The 23,388-nt window shown below is 38.2% G+C and overlaps 1 protein-coding gene and 1 long non-coding RNA gene across 2 annotated transcripts in view; one reads left to right on the plus strand and one right to left on the minus strand.

Moving 5' to 3' along the window:
- The window catches only part of LOC109698956 (protein mono-ADP-ribosyltransferase PARP14-like), a 36,895-nt gene extending 21,389 nt beyond the window's left edge, over positions 1–15,506 (plus strand). The window contains exons 9-17 of the mRNA XM_074073283.1: positions 2,241–2,316; positions 3,114–3,263; positions 3,553–3,615; positions 4,187–4,354; positions 7,496–7,702; positions 7,784–8,383; positions 9,676–9,809; positions 13,925–14,099; positions 14,419–15,506. Of these exons, the coding sequence (XP_073929384.1) occupies positions 2,241–2,316; positions 3,114–3,263; positions 3,553–3,615; positions 4,187–4,354; positions 7,496–7,702; positions 7,784–8,383; positions 9,676–9,809; positions 13,925–14,099; positions 14,419–14,708 (1,863 nt within the window). The 3' untranslated portion in view covers positions 14,709–15,506. The remainder of the gene's footprint in view (positions 1–2,240; positions 2,317–3,113; positions 3,264–3,552; positions 3,616–4,186; positions 4,355–7,495; positions 7,703–7,783; positions 8,384–9,675; positions 9,810–13,924; positions 14,100–14,418) is intronic.
- Positions 4,343–9,756, minus strand: LOC141423248 (uncharacterized). The gene is made up of 3 exons (XR_012447969.1): positions 9,637–9,756; positions 5,782–5,965; positions 4,343–5,681 (listed from the first exon to the last, which is right to left on the minus strand). It is a non-coding gene; the product is annotated as an uncharacterized lncRNA (long non-coding RNA).
- Positions 15,507–23,388: the final 7,882 nt, after the last annotated feature.

Raw genomic sequence — 23,388 nt, forward strand, 5'->3', positions numbered from 1 at the left:
GATGTCCATGGATTATTGGACCATCTGAATTTTTAAGTCCTATAAATTCTTTGGAAGCAAGCACATCTGACCCGCATTCCAACAAGGCAACTAAACCATGTGGGTAAAATGCATGATCCATTCAGTTGGCTTCTATAATTACAGTTACTTCTACTCAGTAAAAGAGCTTTTATCAACCTCTCTCTGCTTACATTGTTTGAGGTGATATGGGTCATGGAACACAGTATATAGCATATACTTTCCCTCTTATAAATCATAATTACTTTGGAAACTTAGATTTATATACACAAAGCAAACTAAACTAGAGGCATGAGGTATTGAGCATTTAGAATGGATGGCTGAGTGGCTAGAGGTGTGAATCTGGTAACACAGACCTGCGTCTTCAAACCTTACTGTTTTCATTTTCTTTCCTAAACACTTGAGTATTCGGCAAGTATTCTTTAAAATGGATTAGTTTTACAGATACCTTTAGTACTACTCAAAATGCTGTTTATTCTCCATACATGGCTGTTACATTTTTCTCTTAAGTTTTTTTAAAGACATTTTAACTTTGATTGCATTTTCACAAAAAGGGAAACTTACGGAGATGCTTTTAAGTGGAGAATATAACAGGTTGCAAAACAGCAGCCCACAGTCTAACCATGCTTTCTAGATATGCTTTATTTGGGTTTTTTAAAAATTTTTTAAATTAGTGTCTAATATTTAAAAGCCAAAACATTTCATATAAAACTTCAGATGTCCAAAAATGATGTGGCCTAAAACCTCAACCTTCTGGAAAGCTGGACAGGGATCCCTGCCAAGAAGAGTTTGCTGTGACTGAGTGGCAGGTCCTCACTTGTTCTCCAGACTTAAATCAGTTCACTTTTACCGTGTACTTTACCTGCCTGGCCCTAGAGGCCTGTGAGTCTGAGACCCTTACTCATCAGTCTCTTCCCATCCCTTCCCCACCACTGTGTCAGTCTAGCTTGTATACTGCCAACAAAACTCTCTGTTTCTTGTTTATAAGGAAAAGAAAGTGCTGGGTGCCAGTGCTCATGCCTATAATCCTAGCTACTTGGTAAGCCAAGATTAGGAGGATCGAAGTTTGAGGCCAGTCTGGCAAATAGTTCCTAAGACCTCATCTCCAAAATAACCAGAAGAAAATGGACTAGAGGTGTGACTCAGGCAGTAGAGCCATAGGTTCACATCCTAGTCCAGAAAGGAAGGAAGGAAGGAAAGAAAGGAGGATATTGCAGTGTCCTACTAGTCTTCCCCCCAAAAAAAATGAAAAAAGAAAAGAGAAATTCACAGATTCTTATTGTATGGGATACATGTACTAGCCTCTTGCTCCTCTCCTGATATAGTTAAGAACTTAAAAACTTGTAGGTTTGAGACTGTGGGATTGTCTTTCTTTTAAAACACTATACTTTTTTAAATACATATTGACAAGTTATTTGCTTTTTCTAATTATGAAGGCAATTGATTTTAATGGTAGAAGCTTGAAACAATACAAAATGCATAACTTCTTTACTTGTCTTTCATCTCAGTCTTTTTTGGTGCAAATAGATTTTTAAAGTGGTATTAGGTCTGGACATGGTAGCACATGTCTGGAATCCTAGCTAGAAGGGAGGCAGGGTTAGGAGGCTCACAGTCTAAGGCTACTCCCTGCAAAGAATCAAATTCTATCTGAAAAAAAAACAAAAACAAATGGAATCATAAAGGACTGGGAGCATGGCTCAAGAGATAAGAGTCCTTGCCTAAAAGTTCGAATACCACTACTGCCAAAATTAGTAAAGTGGGATTATATAATATGTAATTTAATATCTTTCTGTTTTTATCTAGTAGGACAAATGAACACTTCTCAATTGCATTAAATATCTTTAATGCAAATGTTTTTCAATGGGTGCTAAATATTCCATTCTAACACATGGACATATCAAAACTTACTTAACCATTTCACTGTTGGATTTTAACTGTTTTATTTTTCTGTATTATGAGTAGCAACTAATGAATATCCTTGTATTTATAGCTTTGTTCACATCTTTGATAATTTTCATAGGACATATTTATAGAAACAGAACTATATGTATTTTTTGTGACTTTAAAAGTCTATCAAAAAATTAAGTAATACTCTTTGAGAATTGTTCTTTCCTAAGTATGTATGTGTAGGTGTATGTGCATGGATGTTCAAAAGCCCTGATGAATCAAATTCATTCATCACCTGAGGGTTGTAATGGTAAAAATTATGTTTGTATTTCTAGGCATTTTCAGATGAATTTTCCAGAAGGAAAAATGGAAATCTTAGTGACAAAATTCCTAAGGCTGAAGATACACAAGGTTCAGTAAGGCTTTTATTAGCATACTAAATTAAGTTCCATAAACCTTAGTGTACAAGACACAGACTTTAGTGATCTGCGGTAAAAGGTGGGACAAATAATATAATCCATACAATGGGTTTTTAAGTAGTTAGTGACCAAACTACTACTTTCAAAGATAATATGACATGTACTTTCCAAAACAGACATATTGAGAGATGGTGCCAACCAAAGGCTTCTCCTCTGTCAAATCTGAGTTGTTATTTTTGAGTTTATCCTGTTTTGAGATTCACCAAGGTATTTTTTGTTGCCCAGGCAGCCTTGAACTCCTGGGGTCAAGTGATTCTCCTGGTTCGGCCTCACAAACAGCTTGGGCTACAGGCCTGTGCAATTATGCCTGGCTTCAAAGTGCCTTCTTGAGTTTAAAAATGTATCTCTTTCATCAAGTTTTGGAACTTCTGAATTATTACAAATGAGACACTCTCTGCACAAGTTGTATCTTTAAGTTTTGAGTCCCTTCCCTAACCTGCCTGCTGCTGTTAACTGTTCAGAGTTCTAAGGTGGTGGCATTTCGAATCTGTTTTGAGTTTCTAGTTGTACTTGTGAGAGAGATTCTAGGACACTGACTTCACCTCTGCCAGTCCAGACACCATTATGATATGAATTGTATTTTCTAATCCTTTTCTAGAAACAGGACATCACTAGGGCTCAGAGACAGGAGCAGGGTAAAGGGTAAAGTCACAGAGAAAGAAGGAAGCCCATGTAAGTCATTCTTGCTCTTGCTGACTTAGTGATTGGCTCCACTTTTTTTCTTGGCAGGTCTCTGTGGGGCTGTTTCTAGCCCTGCTTCAGGAGAACATGAAATGAAGATTGGCCCTATCCTGTTTCAGGTGGCCTCTGGAGATATCACCAAAGAAGCAGCAGATGTAATTGTAAATTCAACATCAAATACATTTAACCTCAAATCAGGTACTTCACTCATATGATTTTGACTAGTGTAATAATTAACAAGGTAGATCCTATGAAAGAGAGTTTCTGTAGCCAAACTGGTTTTGATATCATGGGCTTGCTCATATTAATTGGTAATTTTTAAATATTTTGACAGAATTTCCTAAAATTGGCAAGTTCTTTTATGAATTTTTGTTCATTGCTATCAGTAATACCCAGGTACAGGACTCCATTGATGATAATGAGGCAATTTCTAATTATACTGTAGTGATTTCTTTTTGTTTATTTCTATTTTGATTTTCTCACATAGGAGTCTCCAAAGCGATTTTAGAAGGTGCAGGACAAAATGTGGAAATGGAATGTGCTCGGCTGGGTAAGGACAATGATACTTTTGGTTGTAAATTTTAAGTAGAAGACTGACTATGGGAGGCTATGAAAAGACCAAGAAGTCTTGGGGCTGGGAAGACAACACATTTGTCTTTAAATCATCTATTTTTTTTTTCATTTTTCTTTTATTATTCATATGTGCATACAAAGCTTGGTTCATTTCTCCCCCCTGCCCCCACCTCCTCCCTTACCACCCACTCCGCCCCCTCCCTCTCCTCCCCCCTCAATACCCAGCAGAAACTATTTTGCCCTTATTTCTAATTTTGTTGTAGAGAGAGTATAAGCAATAATAGGAAGGAGCAAGTGTTTTTGCTGGTTGAGATAAGGATAGCTATACAGGGCATTGACTCACATTGTAAATCATCTATTTTATTAAAGAATTCCAATTACAGAAAATTAGACATTAAAAAGAGAAATTAAGCCATAAAATTTCATCAAGGATAGTGTTTCAGGAGTTTCTTATTCACAAAATGCTTCCTTGCCATCTCAGACATTTTGCTTTCTAAACAAAGAGTAGGTTCAACATCTAATTTTGTATTTTTTGTCCATGTTTCCAGCTCATCAGGGCAACAATGAGTATATAGTTACTGAAGGTGGATCACTGAAGTGCAAGAATATTATTCATGTTCATGGTGGGAATAATGTCAAGAAATCTGTTTCCTGTGTGTTGAAAGAATGTGAAAAACGGAATTACTCATCCATTTGCCTCCCAGCTATTGGGACAGGTTTGTGTCCACTTTCCCATGGATTTGTGCCGAGTGTTAATGTGGTTGATACACAACGAGTTCAAGTGAGGACAGTGGCAATGATCTAGGAGTGGAAGCTTCCTCACGCCAAGGCACCTCTGAGGGAATAAGCAAAGCCTATGGGTGCTTTAAGTAAAAGAGGTAAAAAAAATAAATGGGTGCAGTGTCAGAAGTGCCTAGTCCCACTACTGAGAAACCCGAGACAAAAGCTCACACGTTCCAAGCCAGTCTGAGCAACACAGTGAGACACTGTCTATAACAAAATAAAACAGTGTCAAAAGATTAGACAGAAGGGAAGGGAAAGTAATGAGGGAGGAGAGAAGGAAAGCCATGGAAAAACCGTCCCTCATGCTCATTCAGCTTTTCCTCCCTCTTTTTTCACTTCCCCATATATCTTACAACTTGCTTCTCTACCCCTCCCCATGGAGAATATCAGAGCATCTACTTTCTCTGGCCTTAGCTGACTACCAGATGAGCATTTCTAGCCCTCAGCTCATAGTTAGCTCTGCCTGTTGACCTTCATCTACCTCTCTGTAGAAGTCTCTGTTTCCAAAACATAGTAGGCCAGGAACTCAACTCTCCAAGTCCCTCTTTCAGCCCACTTGCTTCTTTTGAGTTTCTCAAACTATGTGCTGATTGTGTGACTCTTCACAAATAGTTATAGTATTTGGGGTTCATCTTTACTGAGGAGATGCCCTTCGAGCTCTGCTCCAGGAATCTGAGTCATGTGCACTGATGAAGGGTTTCTTCTTGATCTCCTAGAGGGGAGCTGGTCAAGAGAAGCATGCACTCTCAGGATAAAAGGGAATTATTTGAACTGGTCCCAGTGAGGGAGCACCCAGCACTGAGCTTTCAATCTTCTTCTCTGGAATCATAGTTTTTGACTGTCTCAGACTGCCATTTTAGGCTCTCCAAAAGTTTAGTCTCAATAAGCTGAGACATCCTAGTCACTCTGGGCCTTCTTCCAATCCTCTGTCCCACACGTTGCTTTCTATACTTCTCTACAATTACCCATAATGTTCCAAGATGAAATTATATGCCTACTTTACAATTTTTGTATTTCAAAAGTATAATTTATGATCCTTCTAAATTTTTATTACCTTATTTTGTCAGCTATTTCTAGCATATTAGCCAGCATTTCACCTGTCCCTCTATCTATCTTTGTACTTATCTACCTTTGTAGACACTCACCAATGTTTCTTCACTCTCTGTGTCCATCTTTTTTTCCTATGAAATCTAGTTTTGTGTTTTCATGTTAAATTACTTTGGCCCAAGAAAGCAGCAGCCCAGGGGTGCATATATCTTCCTGAGTGGAATCAAAAGAAGAAACAAGGAAATAAGGCATTTTCATTTTGTATAAATATGCACACATATTTGAGTATTTCTGTGTTTTTTCTTCCACTTACCTGGTTGAACTCCTGTCTATGAAAATAAATCAGAGTTAGCAACTTCTCCTTGATTGTCTTCATCACCTTTAGCTGTCTTCATCACCACATAAGCTGATCTTTAGATGACCCCTTAGTAGAGTCTATCCAGAGTAAGGACTGGGCTTGTGATTCCATGAAACTTCTCCCTGTTTCTTACAGACACCTATATAAGGAGAGGTAAAAGGGGTCAGCAATAACTGGAAGCACCTAAAACTCATCATAAAATCTAAACTCCTAGTCATTTCTCCCACCAATATAACCTCCATGTTATACCCCCAATCATATGGAAAGCATAGCTTTCCATTCTGAATCCTTAACTCTACTCTCTTTTTCATTCCTGTGTTTATTAGCTCATTACTTTCTGTGATTAAATATTTATGTGTTCAGGACATGAAACCAGAAGGATAACTAAGGAAAGGGTCCAGTCCACAGCAGCTAGAGTCAGAGCACCTAGCCATGTGGGAGAATCAGATGTGTAAATGAATGACTGCAACATAGCACAACCCATGATATAGTGAGGGTATGTGGGTGGCAAAGAGGGATTGGGAAGGGTCAAGTATAAACTTTGTTGGTAACTAGGACCTCTAATTTTACTTCCCAAATGTCTCTTCAGTGCCTGCAGCTGAGTCTTTATTCTGGTCTCCCTACTTTTTTTTTTAAACTGGTCTTTTGCCTAAGTTTGTTAAGGATTTCAGGCTAAACCTGGATTCCCCACTGCAGTGCCACTTCAACCCCTCCACATTTCTCTTTCTCAAAATCTGGTCTATTTTTCTGTCCATGCCAGGCTGACCATGTCATACCCATGACACAGTACCATCTGGCAGTCTTTCCCTTGATTTTCCATACTTTACCTATTGAACCCTCTGTTCATCTCACACATCATATCCTCTATGTCCTAGTGGGTGGACAGGTGCATATCTCACACATAATAGGACATGGCAGATATTTGGAAGGGAACTTTTATGATTTTACTTAGGCAGTAGCTTTCATGGCTTCAGAAACAAAATATGGAGCATTGTGGAAACTGGAATGGATTTGGTCAGTGGCTACCTTGAACCTTGAGTGTCAGCTAAAGTCTCACTGAGTGTGGGACATAAGACTTCCTGGAAGCTCAGAATAACACATGCAAAGAATTATACACTGTAACAAGTAGCTTATAGTTCTGGGTATCTTCCAAAATCACCTTAGTTTAAATGAGGTTACCAACAATATCTGGAAAACATGGATTCATGCATAAAAGCAAGTGATGACAAAGCAAAAAAAGTTGTTTTTTTCCCTCTAAGATGTATGCTCTTTCAATGTGCATTAGCATCTTCTGTTTTTAATAAGCCTTTTGAGGAGGCTAGTAAGCCAAGAAGAAAAGTTACTTATACTCTGTAACAGGTGGGGAGGAACACAGAGACCCGGAGTCAGCTGAACAGGACAACATGAATGTCACAAATCAGAAGTTAGGTTCCAGGGTCCCATGCTGGATGCTAGCTTGTGTACATCCTGGTACAAAAACTCCTCACTATACTTAGGACTTCAAAAATGTTACTGTTTGATGTGTTGTTAGAAAGTTTACAGTTGATAAAGGAGTTGGGGACCAGGAATTTATTCTGCAAAAATAAGAATCCCTAATTTATATTCTTTAGTCTTTTCCAGTTGGATCTTGTTTCCCTCCTCCAATCATTTTTATTATTTGCTTTTGCAGGAAATGCCAGAAAAGGCCCAGATAAGGTTGCTGAAGCCATAATTGATGCCATTGAAGAATTTATCCAGGAAGGATCAGTCCAGTCTGTTAAAAAAGTTAAAGTTGTTATCTTTCAGCCCCAATTACTGGATGTGTTTTATTCCATCATGAAAAAAAAAGAAGGGTCTCAGCCTCCTCCCCAACCATCTGTGGTGTCTAAAATTATCTGTGAGTTGTTCATTGTTATGTAATGCATGTTCCTAACATTGCAATTGCATGGGAAATAGCTAATCTCTTTTTTCTCTTTAGCCCTTTTGAACTTTTCAAGGCCATCACCCAAAAACCAGAATCCCTCGGTTTTGGAAAAGAAAACAGAAGTGACAACTTTCCAGGTGTGTGGTGAAGATGTAAACTGTGTTGACAACACTATCTCCTGGGTACAGGAGCTGATTAAAAAAGAGCACTGTCCTTACACTACTGATAATGAGTGTATCAAAGACTTTGATGAAAAGGAGTATAAAGAACTGAATGAGCTGCAGAAGAGGTTAAATATTACCATTTCCCTGGACAAGAAGAAACCTTTGATTGAGGTTTGGGGACTTAGCAGAAATGTGATGCAAGCTAGAGATGAAATCGAGGAAATGATCAAGAGTGCTAGACTGGCCAAAGAAAAGGAAAACCGAGCAGATTGTATCAGTGAGTTTATAGAATGGCAATATAATGACAATAACACTTTTCATCATTTTGACAAAATAACCAGTCTGCAATTAGAAGATGCAAGGAGAGCAAAGGACAAGAGCACTGTGGTCAAAATTAATAATCAGGACTACACAGTGAACTTGAGCACATACACTGCCACAGGTCCAAATGGACACAGCTTAACTATTCAGCGCCTAACAAAATCTGAAGGTGAGTTAAACGTTCATGCTTGCAATCCATTACTTTACATACACTTTTGGCTTAATACTATTTTATATATACAACTGCAATGCAATAAGCTAGAAAACTTGGTCTCTGATTTTTTAGAGCTTACATTATGGCCAGGAAAATGTAGTGTGGATGTGATAGACTGAGAAAGACCACATCAATGGTAGCAATGGCCAGACCTTGCATTTGTTCTCATCTCTACAGTTGAAAAGCTTCCCAGAGCTGGTTCTACTAGGGGGAAATGATTGCTTCAGTCAGAGGAAGGAAAACAATAGCCTTAAAGGAAAAGTGATCCAAGGTTTTCTAGAAAAGGGCAAGGGGTAGAGATGGAGAGGACAGTCAGGTCAGAGAGTGGGCTGTAACTGTGACTGTGATTGATGACCCAAGGAGGATCCTGGTTCTACCCCCATGTCATCTCTGTCCTGAGCAGCAGGTTTCTGGGTACACACATCAGGAAGCAGCCTTGGTATCCCCTCCTGGATCAGATCTCCAGGAAAAGATTTGTACAGACACCAATTCTTGATTTAGACCACATAAATCCCCCATTAAAAACTAATAACTTGGCTTCCCGTACCCTATATTCATCTTTTATGAGATGAGAGAGAATGGGCTCCTCACATTCTGAGCAGCAACAAATTACACGTATTGTTCTGCTTAACTGGTAGGAGATAGAGTTGCCACCACAACGGATCACATACAAAGCCTTCCATCTGTAAACCTCTTAACTATGCAGTAAATAAAAATGAGATAAGATACATGGTGTGCCCTGTCACGGTGGTGGTGAGGTGTTCTGGCAAAAGTTCATGTGTAAACGAAACCATAGTGAAAACATGGTAGAAGAATAATGTTTTGCTAAATTACAACAGTGGACACTTAACAGAAATGCAGATGAGTTACACTGTGTCAGCTATTTTCACATCTTAACATGATCAAAACTTAAGACACACAAGCTCCACCCTTCAGAAATCCTGATTTAACACATCTGTGGCTGTTTTGGGGTAGGGGAGGTGTTGTTGGTAAGTGAACTTAGGGCCTTGTACATTCTAGATAAGTAATCTACCCTGAACTAAGCCTCTAGCCACATTTTCTTTTGTTTTTAACAAGCATTACAGTTGGTTCTGATCTGGTTGGTCTTTTTCAAAGTTTCTTATCCTAGAAAGATAAGAAACTTCTTGAAAACATAGAATTGGAAGATAATAACACAAGAACCCATAAAATTAGTTTTTCAAAAATACCTGGAATGTGCAGGGAACCCCCAAATGTCTCCTTTGCAGCTGAATTCCCTGCATACTGGAGTGACATGAAGCAGCAGAATTTGTGTGTGGTCCAGCTGCACCCTGCTGATCCAGAATACAACACTGTGGCTAGCAAATTTAAAGAGACCTGCTCATCCTTTGTCATAGAGAAGGTAAGCCTGCTGCTGACGTGGAATTTCCTGATGATAGAAATAAAAGTTATCACGGTCCTGTATAAAACATTTCACTCACTTCCTAGGTGCCTTATTTGCCAAGAATTACAACTTGGATGGTAACTAAATTGTAGATTCTACTCACGTCACCATAATTACTGAGATGTTAAGATGATTGTTGTCAGTTATTACAATACAACAAGATGGCAATATGATGTTAGAATATTAAAGATTCACCATATTTCTTTGTGAAGTAGACTAATAAAAATTCAAAGATATGATTTCAAAGTTGGATTTGATAACCAGCAAACAGCACAGAGACACATGAAGACTCCTCAATCAGGATTCTAGTCTCCTGTCCCCCATTTGCAGGCCAAGATTTATGTCTTGATAAGTTCAATGGTCCTTTCCTTGTTCATAAATTATTTTGTTATCTTCCACATTTAAAAATTATTAATATTACCTTTTGAAATTCTGTTCTTTCTTGACTTCTACTGCAATGTACTTTATTCTTTTTGCTCCCTCTTCATCTAATTTTCCTTGCGTTATCATTGGCATCTATTTCTTCCCCAAACCCCCAATCTCATTTTATCCACAGGATTTATACTTTGGTCTTCTGTTTGGGCAATGTTTTTTACCCTTCTTGACTTTGGCTATTATTTCAGTGTAGGCATCTTCCAAATCAACGTTACTAGTGTGGATCTTTACTAGAGTTTCTAGAATGTGCTCCCAGTAGTGTAAAAAAGAAAGTCTCCAATTCTCTTTTCACTTCCTTCTACTTTCTATCCCTGATCCCACTACTTTTTGAGAAAAGTCAGAGATCTGTCTGTCTTCCTTACATCAACAGCAATGAGTCTGCCAACAAAGCCTCCCTTTTCTTTCTTTGCAGTTTTTTCCTTGCTCTCTATCTGCCTGGTACCACTATGTTTATCATGTAGCAAAGCAAATAATAATTGAAAAGATTTTAAATGTATACTTAAATAGTATACATTTAAATAGATATATAGTATACTTTTAAATGAAATGAACAGATGAAGAAAGATGGGGAAAGAGATAAAGAAATTAGGGAAAATAAGATGACATGGAAGTATTGCTGATATACAAAACATATAACAGGAAGTCCTAGACAGTTGTGCACATCCCCTTGAGTTTCCTGGTAGACAAAGCAAAGAATTAAGCTCCCAGCTCAAGACCCATAATGTCCACAATGATGACTCACAACTCTGCACAACACTAAGAATGATTCCCCAGAAATTTCTCCTGAGGGTCAAGTACTGGAGAACATCCTTAATATTATCTTTACAATTAATTCATTATTAAACTTATATGACTTTTTAAAAACATTCCTTATTGCAAATGAGTTGAATAAACTGGTGCTTGGATTGACTGAATCAATTCTTTGAGGCATCAAGACACAGTGGGCTTCAAGCATGCAGCTCTTTGGTGGTTTACTTCTGAGATAACAAAGAAGTGTTGTTCAAAATACCAACTGAAGACAAGTGGTAGTGGTTTATTGCACATTGTGATGAGATGCAAATTCAGATTGAGCGGGAATGAAGTCCCAGTTCAGCAACGTCTGCAGTGGGCCCTGGGGAGGGGGGCGGCTTGCTGTGTATTGGCAGCCTCGCCCTGGACTTGACTTTTCCTTCTCAACATAACTAAGCATTGTGTGCTGAGTGCTCACTGCTGCTGAGGTGCTTCCAGGTCCTTTCATGGCAAATGCTAAGAAAATTATGAGAAAATTCATGTTTTCAACTAAAATTTAATATTAATAGATATTTATATTTATGTCTCTTTTATTATAATTTTGGTTCCTAGTAGCAGTGATTTACTTGTTTTATTCTACAGCACACATGAAACTTTTTAAAAAATAGGGCACCAAAATTATTATTACATATATGTAATATATTAAAGTAGCAATGTTGCATTTCTTTGGTTATTATTAGCATATTATTCTTTTTCTAATTATTCTATAACTGTATCTATAACATGGCTTTCAGTAACATAATATCCTTGAATTTAGTTTTACTTTTTATCTTTTCATTAAGGTTCTTAATCAGTTTACTTAGTTAAATAAGTAATCAGTTTATTTACTATGTTTACTGATATGTTTGGATTTAAGTATTCCACATTAATCTTTGTTTTTTATTTATAACATCTATTCTTTACTCTTTGTTCTCTTTTACTGTCTTCTTTTGGATTAAGTATTTCTTGTTATTCTATTTTCTCCCCCATTAGACTGTGGGTTATGTGTCCTACTAAAATCCACCCTCAATTTCTCTAACATTATGTTTATCCTCAACTTATGAAATTCTAATATACATCATTTCCTTGCAAATGCAATAATCTTTATCCCCCTCCTGACATTTGTGCTACTTTTAACATTTATGAATGTACTTATCCTTTCCTCCCACTGTACTTTACACTGCATTTCCATGCTTCCATGTGGGATCATTTTCTGTCTGGATTTAGTACTTCTTCTAATACAGATCTGGCAGTGAAGAATTCACTCCAGTGTTTGTATGGACATGTCTTTATTTCACCTTCATTCTTTGATTTTTTTCTTTGCTATTTTATGGATTTGTTGTTATTTTCTTTAAGCACTTTGAAGAACTCAATCCACTATTCTGACCTTATTGTTTCATTTTTTACTTCCCCTCTCTCTGGGATCTTGGCTCATCAAATCTTTCTTGTCTTCAAAGAGAATTTTTTCTTCCCCAGCTCTTCTAGTAGTTGTTAGTGAGAGGGTTAGTCTGATACAAGTAATCCAGTGCAGGCCATAAACTTGTTACTGATAATAATCTTACAGTTTAAGACTTAGTCACAATTTTTGACCTTAGAATTTATCCAGCTAAGAATACAGAATCAGGTTATGGTGATCAAGAATATTTGAAACAATTTTGTGGTGCTGGGAATTGAACCCAGGGCCTCACACATGCTAAGCATGCACTCTTACCACTGAGCTATATACCCTGGGCCCTGAAATAATTATTTTGTGTGGTTATTAAAATTTAAAAATATAAAAAACAACCTTTCAATTTTTAGAATTAAAACAGTAAGAAACTGAGGATGCTTTCTATACTCTATGAAAAAATTTAAAGGTGTAAAAATTGAGTGACATAAACAAAATTTAAGGTGAGGGGAAGCAAAAATGGGCATAGTTTGAAGATTGAAAATTTAACTATATGTAAAGACTAGTAGGGAAAAAGAAGGTTAAGGTCATAAATCAGATAAACAGCCTATGTGATAATGTTGAGACTTTTAACTAGAGTAAAAATTGTATCTTAATTAAAAATAACAACCTCAAAGCAGAACAGAAAGAACCAGATGATGGTGGGTAATAATGGTAGGCCTAAGATTTCTCTAGAATGGAAAAAGTCTCTGATGGTATGGAACCTTTAGCATGTTCTTTTTCATGAGAGAACAAAGCCCTCTTACCTACCCCATACTTCATCCAGGATATCTTTACAAAACTGCTATACTTGGTGATTAGAGGAACCTAAAAGATGCTTGTTATCCATAACCCAAGCAAATTTTACAACACTGCTGGAGGGCACTGAGCAAATGGTTTGGTCTAAGCCTTGCTACTTGGTCTACAGCCAGATCCCCTCATCAGGATTCATGCCCTACTTGTCCAGCTGGTCCAGCAACTAACTTTCCATTACTTTCCTTCTTGCCTAGACATTCTAGTGTCTCTCCCACTATTACAATATGGGCAGGACAACCAGTATCCCAGGAGGGCTGGGATGGCAAGAGGGAAAGTGACAGAAACAGGTAGACAGCATCAGCAATGTTTATTGGAATGCATATAAAAAAGCAAGGGTTGGAGAAGCAGAGTCAGCAAAGTTCATGTAATGACTATTAAAGATCCTAGACATGTTTGCTCTCGTGAGGTGCACATAAGATGCTAAAAACTAAACCAACATTTGCCCCAATGCCTTTGTTTATGAAACACTGAATCTCAGAAGATTTCTGGATTCAGGAAGCTGTCATCTGGCATTGAATTTTCTGTTGAGCATACTTTTTATTTGTGAAAAGCAGTGATCATGTTTTGTTTCCTGTACTTTGGCAAGCGCCCTTGACCCTAGCAGAATACTTTTCTTACTAATTTACAGATTGAAAGGATCCAGAATCCAGATCTCTGGAATAGCTACCAAGCAAAGAAAAAAACCATGGATGCCAAGAATGGCCACAAAATGAATGAGAAGCAACTCTTCCATGGGACAGATGCTGGCTCAGTGCCACATGTTAATAAAAATGGCTTCAACCGCAGCTATGCTGGAAAGAACGGTAAGGAAGGGAGTAATCTGACTGTTGTGAATGAAGTGTCAGCCCTGAGAACCCAAGCTGACTAGGGACAGTGTGGATGCACTGTTTCTCCTACACTAGGCAGCCAGCGGGTAGCCCAAGTTTCAGGCTAGGACTCAGTCAGTGTATTTTTCCTCCCAAAGGGCCTGACTGACCATGAGAGGTGGAATATTTGAGTTTTTATGAAACTCATACACACACACAAAATGTTTAAATGGAATGTTCTCTTTTACATTGTTTGACATATTGGGCCATATACTACATTGAGTTTCTTTAAAATGTTTTTTTTTTCTCTTCACAGCTGTGTGTTATGGAAAGGGAACCTATTTTGCTGTAAACGCCAATTATTCTGCCAGTGACACATACTCCAGACCAGATGTAAATGGGAAAAAGCATATGTATTACGTACGTGTGCTCACTGGAGAATATGAACGTGGACATCAGTCATACATTGTGCCTCCTGCAAAGGACCCTCAAAATCCTACTGACCTCTATGACACTGTCACAGACAATAAGCAAAATCCTAGTTTATTTGTGGTATTTTATGACTACCAAGCATACCCAGAATACCTCATTACTTTTAGACGCTAATGTTTTTCAGTTCCTTCCTTAAAATATTATTCATTTGTACATAACTAGTTGTATTACAAAGTTTAGTCTTTTTTTCTTTCTTAACAGATTTTTTTAAGATAAAAAAATCTTTCTTTGTCACTGAAGTCGAAGTTACCTCAACTTCTCTTTCATAATGGAAAGAGACCCATATTGAGGTCTAATTCCCAAATAAACTTGAGAATTTAAATCAGTTAAGATAGTTACGTGTAGGTAGGACACTCAGACCCAGCAACTGATCTTGGGGATGATGTCAAGCCCTTCGCTCTTCCCATACAGATTGATGCCATTGCTTCAGGAATATCTCAGAACTGTGAAACACCCCGTATTTTCTTTGCGCTTTTTTTTTTTCCTTCCAGCTTTGGTTTCCTTTGCCTCTCTTCATTTGGGGCTTCTGTAGATCAAGAAACCAGAGCTGATGCTGCTATGGAGCAAGTGAAGAAGACATACTCTGTCACTAGGGGGTGCTGGGAGCATTAGAGTGCTCTTCCCTGACCCCTAGGAACACCAGACCTTCAAGTGGTCAGGGCGAGGGGGCTTACTATGCTGCTTCAATGACACAGAGGTCTTGAAAATTCTGCTGCTGCTGTTTGTTTACAAGTGGACTGGCAAACACTCTTTATGACTTGGAGGTGGCTTGCTAACCATTGGCATCTGAACACTACCAATGATGAAAGAAACTGGAATGGAACAAGAGAACTGTTCTTATTGACTTTTGTTCTCCAGTGGTTTGTTAACTCAGGGAAAGGCTGAATAGCCAAGTGTGTTACACTGAAGAATAATTCAATCAATAAATATGTCAAATAATTTGTCATTTTCCTCCTTTTTCCAGTAAAATTCCTTGACAAATGTTACTTGGTAAAAATTCTGTTCTAAAGGACAAGTCGGGGGGAGTTTAATGTTAAAGAATGGCCACTGATCCAGACAGTACTAACATTCCGTTGGAAATTGCAGGAAGGGCATGATCCAGGCATGGTTTACTCAATCTGGAAGGAATAAAAACTACAGCAAGTACCCCTGCTCAAACTAGTTCATATCCAGCCTGTAATAGATCTTGGTGGTTTAGAGCCAAGAACCTTAAACTTTTTCAGTTTTTGGATCAGCTGAGGCATTTGCCAGCTCTAACACATCCCAAAAGAAGCAGAATCTGTAGCTTTGGAATGGTGCCCAGGAATCTGTACTTCAGTGAATGCCTCAAATAATTCTGATGGCCCTGACATCCAGGACCCCCCACATGTTCATGGGCTCCAGGCACTTCTGCCTTTATGGACCCCTTAGTGCATGAACAATACTAAAAATTGTACTTTGCAACAGTATTGATTTTAGCATGAATGTAATCAAGACTGGATAGTATCCTTTTTTTCTGATTTTAAAAGAAGCTAAAACATTTTGGGGAACCCCTAAAAGCTTCATGGGCCCTAGCCACTGTGCCTACTAAACCAACCAGAAATGTTAGCTGACTGCTACCTTAACACTGTGACATTAGGCAACTGGCTGAGCTTGTATTCTTTAACATTTTTGGCCTCTGGAGGGTCAACAGAGTCAGTTACCACGTTATTTTACTCACTAAGGGATGCTCATCAGGGAGATGCAGCATGAACTGGGAGCCAGCTGGGGTGGTGGCAAACAGCCCCCCTTACTGTCTTGTTCTCACACTCACCACACTCCATTGCACTGAGCCAGGACCTCCTGCCTCATAATCTCTAACTCTACAAAATCAGGAAATTATTTCCCATCACTCATTTATACTAGCATTTAATTTATACCAATGTCTTAACTTTCTTCCCAGGTCTCTACATGTCTTCTAAGGCTTTCTCTTAGAAGAGAATTCACTTTTCTGATCCCAACATATACTAAGTACTTTTTATATTAGGCCCAGGACACATGCAGAATTACTAAAAAGTTCATGAGAAATGTACTTACCCTGATATAACATTTTCCTGAAAAGTTTCAGGAAATAATGCTTGCACCTACCAGTGAAATTCACTGAAATTATGCAAATAATTTTGAATATTTGAATAATTTTGACATTATCTATTCTTTTCCATTCTATTCTATGCTGATCTTGCTCACTAAATTGATTTTATGGTTCACTAATTCACACATAGCAAACAAAAGTTTTATTGTAAGAAAAAGATACACACATTTCTACAGTAGGAATAAACTACTAAGAATAACAGAAATCTTCCCTTTGCCCACAACATACTTGGCCCCAATGCACTTGATGGAGTATTGTCAACAAGATATCCTTTTCTTCTGCTTACTCAAATATTTAATGAGTACCTATCAAGTGCTGAGCACTGATCAAAGCTCTGTGAATATTGCAAGGAATCACATAAAAGCCCTACCCCATGGAGTTATATTCTGATTGGGGAAGATAAACAATGATCAAATAAATAGGTTAATATCAGTGGTCAGTGAAGGATAGTTCTCTGGGTGACTTGAGCCCATGCAGTTGTTAGGAATAACTTTAGATGTGCTGATATTGCAAAGTCCTGAGTTGGGGAGGGACTGACCACAACAGCCCAGGCTTCTCAAGTACTATCCTAGAAACAGGAGGTCTTTCAGTGGTTTACTTTTTCTGGAAATGGACAGTGAATATTTTTGCTTTCTAAACCATACAGTCTCTGTGACTATACAACTCTGGCACTGTACTCCTAAAGCTGCCATAGACAGTATGAGACAAATGGCATGGGGGTGTTTCAATAAAACTTTATTTACCAAAACAAGCAGCAGAATGATCCCTGGTTGAAGCTGATGAAGAGATTGTCTTCCACTGTGAACACTTAGGGCTTGCAATTAAGACAGGCTGAAAGAATGGAATGGAAGAGCTGAGGAAAGGTGACCACAAATAAAAGGGACCAGTTTGGCCAAAGAGTAATATGCCTGAAAAAAAAATGAGCAAAAGGCAGTCATAGACTGAAATTTAATCAGTTAAAACAGTAAGTACACTTGCAAACATGTGCAAATTAACCTTTTCCTGCTCCATCTTTTATTTTAAAATCATACTATTTAGATCCAGGCCAGGTATTGTATATTTGTAATCCCAGCACTTGGGAGACTGAGCCAGAAGGATTGCGAGTTTTAGGCCAACCTGGGTACAGCAAGATCCTGTCTTAAAAAAACAAACAAAAAAATCATAGTATTCAAAAGTTACATTTTAAAAATGTTATTTAAAAAGTCATCCTTGATTAGAATCACAATCATTTCCCTTGTATCAAAAGTTGTACTACCAACCTGATTACTTGCAGATTCACCAAGCAGTCCTGCAAGTCATCTGTATAAGACAAATGTTTGAGAAGGGGCCATAGGTACTATTTGAAGCTATCTGTTCCACCACTGCATTTTCACTGTTACTTGTCATTTGTTCTCCCCTGGCACAGTAAAATTTGCAGTGTTTTCCATCTTTGTCATTACTTTTAAATATGCCTGCTCTTTCTGAAGGGATTCTTTAGATCTTGGTGTTACAGTTACCAGATCAGGGCCAAAGGGACTTGTTACCTTCTGTTTTACAGTTCCTATGGTTAAGTTCTGGAACTGTGTTTTTTCCACTGCCATGTGGTTGCTTATATTTAATTCTTCCTTTTTCATGTTCTCCCCATTTCTTCTCAGTGCTTGAATTTCTACTACTTTACTACTTTAGATGTTCTATAATTGAAAAAAAAAATTCCATATAAGACATGACAGTTGACTTTATGACTTATTTCCTCAACCTAAGGAATAAGAAACATCCTTTATAATGGTTACAAACATTTAGTTAAAGTAGAAAGCTAATGCTCTAGCCAGGACTGATTTATCACAGGAAATCAACAGCAATGATGGAATCTACAACCAGCCTACCTCAGAGGGTTTAACCAAGCTCTGGTGTTATGTGGATCCTCCACACTTTTCAACACAAACGTAGGCACACAGTTGATTGTCTCTTTAACCCGGGCTATGTCCTCTTCTTAAATTGAGATTAAAAATTAAAAAAAAAAAAAACAATACTACTTTAAGCATTTGTCTCTGTGCCTCATGGCTTAAAAAAGAGAATGCAGTCTCCTGTAATTGTGTGTTTTGTTCACTTAACACAATCTTTGTTACAGAAGAAATGAATATGCTCTTGACAGCGTTGTAAGGTTTGTACAGTCACTATGATCTGCCATCTAGAACAGCAATCTAACAGTTCAACAGGCAAATTTAAGAATGTATTTTGTTTGTAAGACATGGGCCTTAAGTATGAACAAACTTACAGTGTTTTTTACATGTTTAAAGTTTTTCAAAAAGTATTATACACACATAGGAATAATCCTCATGGAGTCTGAAAAGCAAATAATTCTAAAAATAGGAGAGAAATTATAATAAACATGCTTGGCTACAGGGATGACATGAGCAGGCTGAGGGTACATCTCAGTGGCACACAGGTTATCTACCATGCACAGACCCTGGGTTAGATCCCCAGCACTTGAAAAAAAGGGCTGACCATTTAAACAGATTTCTTAAAGCACAAAAAAATATACAATGTAGCCCTACTGATAATTGACATTAAAAGCAACAATTTCTCTTCATTAGTAACACAAGGGCAAAACCCAAATAAGATGTCTTTAACATAAGATTACTATGCAAAATAAATTTAAAAAGCTTCTAGGGATAGGTTGCATAATAGAAGCTTCTATTCTATGCAACTCTATGAATGGGAAGTGTCAGGTTAAAAAAAAAAAAAAAGGAGAGAATATATTCCAAAGAGAGGAAGAGCATCAAGAATCACAAAAGAGGTGACAGGACAGCTAAAAATTGATGTACAAACAGAAAGGTGAATGATAAAAGCAAGATGCAGTAAGTAGTTCCAACCCTGGCTTCATAGGGGGAAGGGGAAACTAAAGCCACAACCTCAAGGGAAGCCAGATGACCCTGGTGAAAACGGACTGGTAGCCCCTGCCACAGAATAAACCTATACTTCTTGCAAGCCTTAAATCCAGTGTGACAGTAATTCCTCTGTGTGGCAGGCTAGCATTGGGAAAAGACCATTTTGTCACTATGTCAGAGAACTATAGCCAGGCAGCAGGTTGAAAGAGAACTTACTATTTTTAGATTGAGCTACTCTGGGGACTTGACAACAAGTAACAATCACAGATAAAGGATCCTTGAGACATCCTGCCATAGAGTCTGAATGGGAGATAGCCATAATAGGTAAATGCTGGTGAGGACTTGATGTGGACCCAGGGAGAAGATTCAGTAGTAGGAAGCTTGGATGGCATATGGCTGTCAATAACCCTGTTCTCTGTGACAAGGAGAGAGTCCCATTATCTGAGGATAATGGCAGACACAGAGTCAGAGCCACAGCTGGTGGATTGCAGCCTTCAGAGCTGACTCCCTGCTGAATGTGGTTTGATGTCCAGTGAGACTGAGAGCTCTGAGCCAAGTCCAATGGATCACTCAATTTCTCCAGCTTCCTCCCTCCCACAGAGTGTTAACAGCTGAGTGAGGTCTGTAGGCTGAGTTCCAGTTACCCTGGCTTTCCCACTCCAATGTAGAACTCAGTGCTCTCTTTGCTTCTTCCACTCTCTGCTGAATTTATGCAACACCCTTAGGCTTAGAGGTTTGCTAACCCTATAGGAACAAACTAGGGGGCCTGTGAAATGAGTAGGACCCTGCCTGCTCATAGGCTACGAAGCTCCATGGGTTCAGGGGCAGCAATGACTACAAACAAGGAAAGTTTGTAAAGTGAAAGCCACCTTATATGAGTGATATACTTTCTATACAGAATGAATATAGAATTTTTAAAAACTGAATATAAAATTTTTATATCTGTTGAACTCACCATAAGAAGAGAACTAAAGTAGAAAGGAGAAAAATGGAGGAGATAAACCAATTTGGGATACAATACACATATACATGAAAATGTCATAATGAAACTCTGTATCTTAAACAAACAAAAATGTCTTTTTTTCTCCAAAACAGAAGACAAGCATGTAAATCAGGTCCTGTCTTGGGGGTTGGTACCAGTGGGAGGGGGGAAGATATAAAGAAAAGGTGTAGGAGGGTGAATATGGTAAAAATATTATATACTCATATATGAAAATGGAAGACCTATTGAAACTACTTTAAGAATGGCCGGGGGATATAGGAGAATAATAGAGAGGGTGAATTTAACTAAGATATATTTTAAGTATTTTGTAAATGTCACAATGTATCCCCAGTACAACAATATAACAATTTAAAAAAAAATAAAGAAAGTCACCCTAAAACAAATAACCCTTGACCAGCCCAACACTCAGTCCACATACAGCACCAGACTGAATGGCAGGAGCTACCAAAGGACTCCAGCTAGTTTTTTTTTTTCTATTTGACTGGTGCTGGGTATCACGCTGGTACCCTGAATGCATGGGCTAATGTTTGTCTACTGAGCTATACCCCAGGCACAGCCCAGAAGTGAAAAACTCTACCTCAACACATCCCCTACAGAGTTCTGCCTGAACACTGAGAATACTTCAACTGAAAGAATACAGGTGATTAAAATCTTCAATCAATGATTGACCTCAGGTATGCAAATGCCCATGTAGAAACACAAGAAATATGATATAACAAGGAACCATGACACCCCCAAGTCAACAATTCCAAAAGAATGGACTCTAATGATAGTGAAGTGGATGAAATAGCAGGCAAACAATTCCAAAGATTATAGAGTGGCAACAGTGACAACAGCAGCAGCAACAATAGCAGAGATTGTAGCACTAGGCCTAGTGCAAAGTCTCTAAAGTGATAGAGAAATCAGGAACTGCCATGCCACACTTCCAATCCCACTGCAGACAAAAGTCTGCACCCTGGTGCATAAATACAGACTTCCTCCAGGATCACAAAGATTCATCTTTGCTCCAATAGACAACTGAAGATATTGAAACAGCAGCAGTAATTGATCTCCTTTAGGAATTGCTGTAATTTCAAAACTGCAGTTTAGTAACTGTGATAGCTTTAGCAGCTAAGCCTCCTCTCCCTGTGTGGAACAGTGAGTAGTAATCCAGTATCCCGAGAACAGAAGATGAAGGCTTGACTATTGAGCCCCCACTATCTAGAGACAAGAAAACACACCAGAGATCAACCACTACCCAGATATAAATAATCTTTTAGAAATCTCCAACTAAAGGGACACAGGGGATTAGAACCTCCAACCAAAAATGATCCAAGATAAAGCTCAGCAAAGAAACATGAAGGAACAAGGCAAGGGCTCTCCTTCAAAAGCCAATTTCACCACTAAGGACTTACATAATAGTGAAAAGGAGGAAATATCAATCATTGACCTGAAAAAATAACAGTAAGAATGATCGATGAGCCTAAAGAAGAAATGCACAAGCCAGTGATTGAACTCAAAGATGGTATGAATAAACAACTAACTGAGCTCAAAGAGAATCAAATAATAAGATGAATGAAATAAGGAAAACAATGCAGGATATGAACTAGAAAATCAATAAAGATATAAAAATAGTGAAAAATAATCAGTTTGAACTTAATAGCTGATATTTCAAATACAAACCTCAAATGAAAGTTTTGCTAACAGAGTGGAGCAAGTTGAAAATAGAATATTAGGAATAGAAGACAAATTAGAGGAATTAGAGAAATCATTCAAAGACCATGCAAAAATGCTAAAAAAGATGAATGGGACATGCAAGACCTCTGAGACACCATCAAAAGATCAACTCTATAAATCATGGATATAGAGGGAGAAGAGATAGAAACTAAAGACATAGACAACTTATTGAATAACATAAAAGCTGAAAACCTCCCCAATCTCAAGAAAGGGAGGGACTTCCAGGTAAAGGAGGCTTCCAGAACACCAAACTGAAAAGACCAGGAAAGAAACACCCCCAGACATAATATAACCAAAACACTCCAGTACACACAAAAAAAGAAGCTTCCTAAGGGGAAAATAACAGAGAAGCAGACAACTGACCCTGGATGAGCACCACTCCCAACCCATGTATAGTACCAACCTCCACTCTAGGGACTACAAGAGACACCAGCTAGTTTCTTTCTATCTGAGTGGTACTGATGATCAGGACTGGTGCCCTGAGAACTTGGTACTGAGCTATTCACCCAGTCCAGTGGTAAGAAATTACACCTCAACCCTGCTACTGTAACAGGGAGGAGGATCAGAAGAAAACAGACTAGGCCTGAGTCCTGAGAAAGTAACAGGGAGGTAGGGATAGCATAGCAGAGAGATAAAACCTGAGAAATCTGAATGTGAGGAAGGTCGCATAGCATCAGAGAGAGGAAAAATTCATGTAGCTAGGGTAAAGTAGTCTATAAAATTAAATATAACCATATATGGATTAGACCTTGTTTTTTGCTTCTCTAATCTGCTTACAAGGGTTAAAAGGTGAGACCCCTTTGTTCTCAGGGCTCAGCCTTTGGACACAAGTCTGCTGAGTCTGTGCTGGCACAATAAAATGTTACTTTCTTCTAAATTGCCTCAGTGTCTCATATCTCAGGTAGCAACTTCCTGCAACACTACTACACAGTCCTACCTAAGCATTGAGAACACGTCAACTAAAAGAATATAGGTGATTAAAATATCAAACCAATGACTTCACTTCAGAAGTGCAAATCCCAGTACAGAGACACAAGAAATATGAGAAAAAACAAGCAACGTGACCCCTCCAAAAGTAAACAACTCCACAGTACTGGC

Source organism: Castor canadensis, chromosome 5 (genome assembly GCF_047511655.1).
Source record: "Castor canadensis chromosome 5, mCasCan1.hap1v2, whole genome shotgun sequence".
Taxonomy (NCBI): domain Eukaryota; kingdom Metazoa; phylum Chordata; class Mammalia; order Rodentia; family Castoridae; genus Castor; species Castor canadensis.